This window comes from Pteropus alecto, unplaced genomic scaffold, assembly GCF_000325575.1.
Source record: "Pteropus alecto unplaced genomic scaffold, ASM32557v1 scaffold224, whole genome shotgun sequence".
Taxonomy (NCBI): Eukaryota; Metazoa; Chordata; class Mammalia; order Chiroptera; family Pteropodidae; genus Pteropus; species Pteropus alecto.
Window position 1 is genome coordinate 3,463,034 of NW_006436289.1, and position 9,449 is coordinate 3,472,482.

Consider the following 9,449-nt stretch of genomic DNA (forward strand, 5'->3'; position numbering starts at 1 on the left):
AAAGAGATCAAGAAAGGAAAGAACAAAGAAAGAAGGCTGGATATTTAATTTATGCCAATAAAATCACTTACCACAAGCATCTGTTAGTAGCGAGTGAAAAGAAGAGAGAGAAATGCCACGTTGGAATGAAGATTCCTGTCTCTGGTGGTTATACTTTGGAAGGAAGGTGGATTACAATGTTTTGTAACCAGATTCAGTTAAATACAATTAAGAAAAGTGGCTGTTTGAAAGGAAAGCTCATTTACCTGCTGGGAGACTCTACGCTGCATCGATGGATCTACTACGTACCCAAAATTGTAAAAAATATGTATTTATTTTATAGATATTCTTTTAAAAATCCAGGTTGATTTTAAAATACTTTTAATGAGGTCTCTATTCTCTCATTTTGGCTATTTTGTTTTCAACTTTATTTAGCTTTCTAAATTTGAGCCTTTTAATTTAAAACATATTTTATTCTCTCTTTCATAAGAAATATTGCTCTTTTTAAATTCCAATGAAAACTTTACATTTTGATTGACATTTCACACATATGAATAGGTAGGTACTCTACCCTAGAGGGTAGAAATGTTCCAATAAGAAATAATCTAGGTGGGCGAGTATTTTAAATGACAGGATATTCACTTAAACAATATTAATCAGTGCTCACTTCAGCAGCACACATACTAAAACTGGAGTAATACAGAGAAGATTAGCGTGACCCCTATGCAAGGACAATGTGCAAATTCATGAAGCGTTCCATGTTTTTTAAAGTTTGAAATCACACATAATGAATACTGCCAAATAAATAGAGCATTTGATAATATAAAATGTTATCATTTATTTTTCTTTCCACTGTTTTAATTGTGTAATTATAGTTTAGCCAAATGCCTAAAAGATCCAGTTTTGATCACAGTAGTGCTAACTCTATCCATTAGCTTTTCCAAGAACTTGCCATTCCTGTGTCCATGTAAATTTGAGTTTATATAGTGAAAATGAGTATGATTATACTGTGAAATAGGTAGCCATGCTATGTTTATTGAGAAAAGAAATACCTACTTTGTTTTGGGAAAACATAACAAACCTTAGGGAGAGCAAAAAATAAAATAAAAAAATATTAATCATTGCCTTCTAGTTACAAGATTTTTTTTATAAGCACTAAAATTTTTTGATCTTCATGACACTGGAATTTTTAAGAAACTTTTGCTTCTGGATGCAGAAAGACATGTACAGATTCAATGAAAAAAACACATAGCTATCCATTTATCACTTACCAGCTCTACTCTGTGATAGGTGAGAATTATATCCTTTGGATAATTAACCAGATATCAAGTGATAAAGACACAGCCATCATCATCATCATTCTTGGCCAGCACTTCCGATCCTTCCCATTGACATTTTTATTCGCAGGGCCATTAGTATCCAAAAAGCTACTGAATGACTATTCCTAAGAAACCCAGCCACTAAAGTGATCCTTAAGACAGAAAACATCAGGGAGATGCACATAGATATGCAGAGGTTTGGAGACTTCCATGGTTATATTCAGTATCTTACCATGAAAGATATTTTCTAAGATCTCAAGGTGGGTGTCATTGATGCCTGGGACTTGACTGTTGCTTATGGCACCAATAGTGTCCACTCGCTTGATTATGTGATTGGAAATCAGATTAACCTGTTCTTCAACTACATTTGCTAAAGCCTGCATATACAAAATCCCTAGGTACCAATATCCACCAATAACTCAGCTTATATTGTTAGAGAATTTTGGCTTATTTTAGAGACTAAAAAAAATTGAATTGAAAAGAATCTGTCTGGGCAAGGAAAACACTTAAGAGCAAAGACAGTTAATACAGGATGCAAAGCCAAAAGAATCAGACATAAAGAATGATTATATCATGCCTAGCGCTTATCTATGAGTGTTAATAAATGTTCTTATTCTTTAAGCAAGTTTGGGCCATAATTTCTGTTACTTGTGGCTGAAAGCATCCCACCTGATACCATAGTGGGGTAAAAGAGAATAACATATGATTGTCATGATGGTCTGAAACAGGGGTCATCTAACTTTTTTTGTAAAGGGCTAAATATTAAATGTTTTAGGCTTTGCAGGCCATTTGTCTCTGTTACAACTGTTCAACTCTGCCATTGTATGTGAAATCAGCCATAGACAACATGTAAATGAATAAGTATGGTTATGTTCTAATAAAAATTTGTGGACACCGAAATTTGAATTTCATGTAGTTTTCACATATAAAGAAATATTCTTATTTTGATTTCCCTACCTCTTTTTAAAAATGCAAAAACATTCTCAGATGATGGGACCCCCCAAGAAAACCTGATGAACCATATTAGACCTCTAAGCCATAGTTTGCCAACAACTAGTTTAAAACAAAAAACTTGGTAGAATCGAAATACAAATTCACTGGCAGCTGAAAGAAAAATTAGTAAACTGGAATAGAATAAAATTCATATAACATGAGTAAATTTATCTACCAGAAAACTACAGCAAACATCACCTAATGTATAAAACATAACAAACATTTCTTACTAATATCAGGAAGAAAACATAAATGTCTGTCACTACTTCTATTCAACAGTGTACTGGCTGTACATGTCAGAAAGGAAAAGAAGTAACTGTACCTGGTTATTTTATCATTCTCTTAGGAAAAAACCAAGAGGCTAACTCTAAAAAATTTAAGTGACCTAACACAAGCTTAACATACAAAAGTTAGTTTCCCTAATAGCAATAAATAGACAATGTAATTAACACTGCATGGTATATCTGTATTGAGAGTATGTACATGTTCCATCATGTATAACAGAGCTTCTCAAAGAGTACTTCTCACACTATTGTAGTAAAGAGCCATTTTTAAAAATATATATATCTAAACTTTCAAGATCCCATGCATGAATAGTACACAGCTCGTGATACCTGACTCAGCAGAACTGATAGACCACAGTTCTATCAATGGTCAGATAGTGGTCTAAATAAATAGTAATAAATAGTTCTATAAATAGTAATAAATAGTTCTTGGACTGTTGAAGATGACATAAGAATATATTTTCATGACTTCAAGGTGGAATACATTTTCTTAAACTGAATTCTAAAGGCACTAAGCATAAGGAAACAAACTGGTATACCAGGTTTAATACATTAAAATCAGAAACTACTTATGAAAAGATACCACTAAGAGCGTGAAAAAATAAACCAAACACTGTGAAGACATTTATAATATATAGAATAAAGGACTCTATCTTTTCTCTTTGTCCAAACTGATAACTTAAAATCAAGATTAAATCAGACTATATACAAAATAAAACATTTTACATGTCCCCCCACAAAAAACAGAAGCCAAGTTAAAAGATAAATGATGGAGAAAAAAAAAAAACACTTGCAACTTATATTCTAGACAATAAACTAACAGACCTATTACATAAAGAGCTCTTAAAAATTAAAAAGAAAAAGTCCCAATAGAAAAATTAGCAAAAGATATGAGTAGGCAATTCAGCAGAAGAAATGAAAATGGTCCTTAACCACAGAAAAAGAAATACATATTTAAACTACACTGAGAGGCCATTTCACATCTATCAAGATGGCAAAAATTCAAAAGTTTAAAAACATACAATATTAACGAGGGTGTGGAGAAACAGATATTCTCCAGCACTGCTGATAGGAATTCAAAATAGTATATCCCTATGGAGGGAATTTGACAATATCTAGAAAATTTACATATATATTTACCTTTTGATCCAGCATTCTCAAAGACACCAGGAAAAATATGAAATGACTGCGCAGATTATTCATTGTAGCACTGTTTGTAATAGCAAAAGATTGGAAAACAAACCAAATGTATCAATAGATAACCAGTGAAATAAATTATGATCCATCCTCTCAAGAAAATACAATGTAGCCATAAAAAGGAATAAGAGGAACTTTCTGCAATGTGATGATCTAGTCTCCAGGATATATCATTAAAGAAGAAAAGCAGGTTGCATTATATAGTATACAACCTCTTAGGTAACGAAAAAAGAAGGCTATATATAAATATATACTTGCAACAACAAATATTTGCAACAACAAACCCTGGAATATAAATTTAAAAAAAATAAATAAAAAGTTATCGATAAAGGCATGTAGAATTCAGAGTAGAACGGGCAGAGATAAAAACATGAGGTTGAGGTTTCTGTACAAATAGCAAAAGAGAGGTATTCTATAGATGGAATAGGACTTTGGAATTCAGAAGTGAGGTCTGGAAGGAATATATTCAATTTGGAAATCATCAGTATATAGATGATGGCTAAAGTTGAGGAGATAATATTTTCTTCACACACAATTCAAAGACATCTTCAAGTACATCACAGTTTTTCATGCCTCTGTGCCTCTCTACATGTTCTTTCTGCCCCTCCTTCCGCCCATCAAAAACTCCTATTCACCATTCAAAACAATTTGTATTTCATTTCTTCTGTGATGCTTGCTCTGATTATCCCAGAAAGAATAATGTTTCCACAGTATTTTTATATTTGCTTTAAAATAGAAAAAAAATCATCTATTTTTAAAATATCATCTTTGATAGACTGTGAGCATCTTGAGGAAAGAGATCAGGTTTTTCTTTTTGTTTCCAAGGAAGATTTATATTAAAACATTTATGTGTCAAAGCTTCACAGTTTCTTAAGAAATTCTAGAATCTACTACCAGAAAAAGTGCTTAAGGAGTAAGAACCAAAGACAGGACAACATATGATGATGAAATGTACTTTATATTAAATATGAATTCATTGGGCTCCTTAAATTAACTCTTTTACCAACTTAGAAAAAAAAGGTTTTGTGTAAGGTATCTTCAGAAAAACATATTAATTTGAAAAATAGTTATCAAATTTAACATGTCATGTAGAAGACAAAATGTGTGTGGCTATGCTTCTCAAGATTGTTAGGTGATTCCTGTCACCTTGTCTACAGCCTTGGTCGCATTATACCTAGATGTTCTGGTTTTGTTCTTGGGGTTCTCTCTGACAGTTCTGGGTTTATACAAAAAAGAGATTCAGAAACCTCATCTCTATAATTAATATGCATCCCATTACTAATCGAAGAGTGGTTTATTTGCATGATAAAGAGATTGTAAAGACCATAACAATTAACCAGATAATTCCTTAAAATATGAATGTATAAATGTTGAAATTTTCATAACTTCAAGAACTTAGTTCTAGTTCTTTCACATTATTTCCAATATAAGTGAAAATTAACTTATATTTGACCTACAGTGGCTGAGGTAAGTAAATTTGCAAATCTGAGTTATAAAAAAATGTTACCATTAATTCAAAGCCCTCCCCTGGATGAGTAAATATATATTAAGGCATCATACAGAGCACAAGGGGATGGTCCCCAATACTCAATTCCTCTCAATCATATTTTCTCTCTCTCTCTCTCTCTCTCTCTCTCTTCTCTCTCTCTCTCTCTCTCTCTCTCTCTCTTTCTCCCTCACTCCTTCTCTCTCTCTCTCTCCCTCCCTCCCTCCCTATTTCCAACAATTAAGATTTTAATTTCAAAATACACCCATAAGATCTTTTTTTAAAAAATGGTTAAAATCCTACTTACAAAAACAAATTACCTTTATATGCAGTAAAAACATTCCTTCTTTGTTAAGGCTTATTTTTCAATCTTCACCTGAGGCTAGTAGCCAACAGCATCATCTTTAAAGCTAAGGGTTTTCTTCATTGGAATATTCCACATGTCTCTTGTCTATCTAGGTATGTTTTACAGCCTAAACATATAAACCTTAGAGCAAACTCCATTGTTGTAGGATTGAAGGTGCTGATCTAGTCCTAAGATTTTCCATCCCTCTCAGCAGATCCTGGAGAGGCAAGGCAGATGCTGCAGACAGAGCAGTCATTCTTGCCATGACTCCTGATCTCAAAGCCTCAGTCATATTGATTGCAGCACTTGGTAAAGGAAGGGGTGCCAATGAGAAGATGAATACCAAAGAGCTGAGAGCCACATTCAACCCGAAGATTTGTAACTGGAGTGTAGGAACGCTTGGGTTCTATCATTGTGTACTAACAGAGCCCTTCTTGCCTCATAGGAGAACCAAGGCCTTCAGGTACCTATATACCTTGTGAAACCCATCTCCCATATTCCTAAGGATCACTCCCTCATCCACTGTCTGTGCTTCCTTCTGGCCCTTGTGTGGCTATAGTAAAGAAGAGGACTAGCAGAGATAAAGCTGCAGCAGTAGAGCCACCAGTGATGCAGCTCGGACCTCTGCCAGGGCATGGTATTCAAAGGCTCCTCAGTGGCCCAGTATACTGCTTTGGTGCCAGCTCCTTGCCTGTCCAAAACTCCTCCCCACTTCTTGCTCCCCACCCCTGGTTTCTCTGTTCTCCTCTTTAAAGGTGCACTCTACAGAGACACAAAGCCATGACTCCAGCACCATCCTTGGAACCATTTTATTCATCCCGAGTTCCTGAAGCAGGGCCAGGCCCTTAGCAGCAGCCAATTGATATTTGCCAAATGAACGATGCTGCATCTCTATGCCTCTAGAACATGTCATAAAACAGAACGTAAGTGGTAGTATACATAGAAAAGGGACACAGCACATTTTAAAATTTAATCAACAAATTAATGAATCTTCTGAAAGCCAAGAGAAGGAAGAAACAAAATAAAACAGTAAGCACCATGATCATCTATGAAGAAGGGGGTAATAGGCCAAAATTCTGTGTTTACAATGAGAATAGCTGTTGACACTTCTTTATATCTACTGTTTTCTTGGTGAGAGAGGAGGGACATGGAGGTGACATTATAATGTAGGGAACAGAAAAATAATATAAGAATGAAGAAGCTTGGGTCTTCCAAAAAATTTACATGCCACCACTAATCACCTTGTTTTTGATTTCCCTCCTTTTTTTGATTATGAAAATGACACATACTGAAAACCTAAAAGATCCCAACTGAGAAAATATTGAAGCAACTACAGGAAAAACAAGGTTCTGTTCCAAGAATCATTCATGCAATGAACACTTATTTACAACTCAGGCTTTGAGATGGGGATACAGTGTTAAACAAGACAGCTGTGGTCCCTGGCCTCATACAAACGGCTGTCTAGAGAGAAGTATCAAGCTACTGTAACGCCGTGTGATACCTGCTACAAAAGGGTGCCGGGGGAAACAGAGTCACATTCCTTAGGGTTGAGAATTCAGAGAAAGCTTCCCAGAAGAAGTGATATCTAAAAAGAGACTAGAAGAGTGGGATTCAGTGACATAAAGGGGAGGCTCAAGGGGAGCAACCTAGAGGGAAAGCGTCCCAGAGGGTGTACAGAAGGGCTCATCTTTCATGGGACTTAGTGTGCAGTCCCTCCCTTGTTTGCTCTCATTTTTGAATAAGATGATTCATAAAACACTGCTGGCATTTATATTAGAGCTAAATGTATGAATCACTTTTACAATAAAAGGATTCCACAAAGATTTCGAGGGAAAAAAGTTTCAGTTTCTCTACTTATTCAATACAATCTTTCTCAGAACTCGATCTTCCCAAGTCAGACCAAGAACATAGCATAATAAATAGCCTGGTGATATACTGTGGGTGGAGAATTTTTTTTGTTTTTGTTTTTGTTTTTGTTTTTTTAATTGGGAAAGATCTAAAATTCCCTCAGTTTATCCATAGTTTTGTAACCTGAGAGACCAAAGTAAATAAGATGGATATAGAGTGAAACCTACTTTACATTAACTTATTTCCCCCAACTAAATTTTGAATTTCTCTTGTTTAGGGATTTTTCCTTGAAAGCCCCTTGTTACGCTAAGTATAAGACAGAAACGTTTATTAAACAAATGGATAAATTGTTCAGTATATTTTAAAGAAATATCACGGTTTCTGAAATGCCTAAGAGTTTTTTTTCTTTAATGTCAGTCGCCTCCCCTTGTGACCCAGCTTGGTCTTGGGAGATGAGGGTGACTATGGATAAGAAAAGTCTCCTTCCAAAACATACATACGAAATAGACTCAAGAGCTCTCTGAGCTGCCCCCATAGGACAGCTCTGGTTGATGTGACAAAATCTAGGAGTTTCATGCTGCTCTGCCTCTGTTCTACAATGCTAGAGTTGAATTCACACATAGGAACAACATCAAAAATCTCACACACACACACACACACACACACACACACACACACGGAGACGGGGCTGCAAAATGTTCAGAACACACACGTGAGAGTCTAACTGCCTAGATCTGAATCTTGACTCTGGCATTTATTAATGTATGGCCATAGGCAAATTACTTAACATCTTCCTGCTTCATTTTCTAGTTTATAAAATAAGTAGAATATTGGATCTACCTCAAAGAGTTGATTGTTTCCCCATATTCATTAAATAATTAGGTAGCTGGCTAAGTCTTCGTCTTCTCCCAAAATTCTTCTATTGCCCAAAAAGAATTTAGATACCACATTCAAATCAATTTAAACCTCGAACCTTCTGGTAATTTTTCTAAGTACCAGTGACCTTCGCATCTAATGTATTTTGACAACCTACTTTGCCTTGAATCTTATCACTCAACTGATATCTCACACTTTCTAACCACAGACTCGTTAACTTCTATATTTCTTAAAGCCTCACTCTCATTATACTTCCCAGAAACCTTGAATTCACTCACTAATTCAGTAAACAAGAAAGTATGAAATGCCTTTTTTATCTCAGGCACTGTTCCCTTGATTCTTCAATTTTCCTTCAATTTGTAAGACCTCTTCTAGCCCCAATATCCTTTTCTTCCCAACATAGGTCTAAATGTAGTTAATTAGTTGAACTTCTTTCTCTCCTAAACCTTCAAATTCATTGAACACATATCTTTCAGTGTAAAGTGTCAGTTTCCTCAAAGGAAAGCATATATTAATTCTCAATTTGCCCTTGGACAATTTCATCTTTCAGAAGGTTAAAGAAGTAATAAGCAAAATGTTTGACTAGATAACATACCTTACTGGAGGTTAGAAGTTAATTTGTATTCTCACCTCATACCACATATCAAATAAATCTCAGGTTATTTATGGCTTCAACCATTTTTTTTAATCCAACTATTACAACAGGACAAAAAAAATGGCGAAGATGATAGAGGCACTGTTCATCCCTCTGGTGACCAAATCAAAGTTGTGACAGAAATAAGGAGCAGGAGCAATGAAAATTGCCTGGAATCTAGATGAACAAGCCATACAACTAGGGAGAGAATAAGAAATCGCCCTGCAACAAGAGGGGGTAGGATAGGGCGAGGACACAAGGCTGCCCAGTCCTGAGCAGCTGAGTGGGATGGAGGCCACGGCAGTGGCATCTGACAGCTGCGGATGCCTCTTAAAGGGGCCATGTCCACAAGCGGACTTCTATGGTGATGGACCTGCTCACTCTGAGCGCCAGTGCTGGTAGGCTGTGCAGGGAGCACCAGGGACTTACGGGGGGGACGCTGAGTTGTCAGAGTGAGGGCCGGAGGCAAGAATTCCTCTGTACAGAA

The 9,449-nt window shown here is 35.7% G+C and overlaps 1 protein-coding gene and 1 non-coding gene across 2 annotated transcripts in view; both read left to right on the top strand.

The window, feature by feature from the left end:
* Positions 1-1,672, top strand: part of LOC102893007 (NXPE family member 1) — a 7,912-nt gene extending 6,240 nt beyond the window's left edge. The window contains 4 exon segments of the mRNA XM_015590109.2: positions 91-303; positions 1,133-1,224; positions 1,227-1,368; positions 1,371-1,672. Coding sequence (XP_015445595.2) covers positions 91-303; positions 1,133-1,224; positions 1,227-1,368; positions 1,371-1,672 — 749 coding nt within the window.
* LOC112480447 lies at positions 639-745 on the top strand. The gene has a single exon (XR_003046594.1). It is a non-coding gene; the product is annotated as a U6 spliceosomal RNA (small nuclear RNA).
* Positions 1,673-9,449: the final 7,777 nt, after the last annotated feature.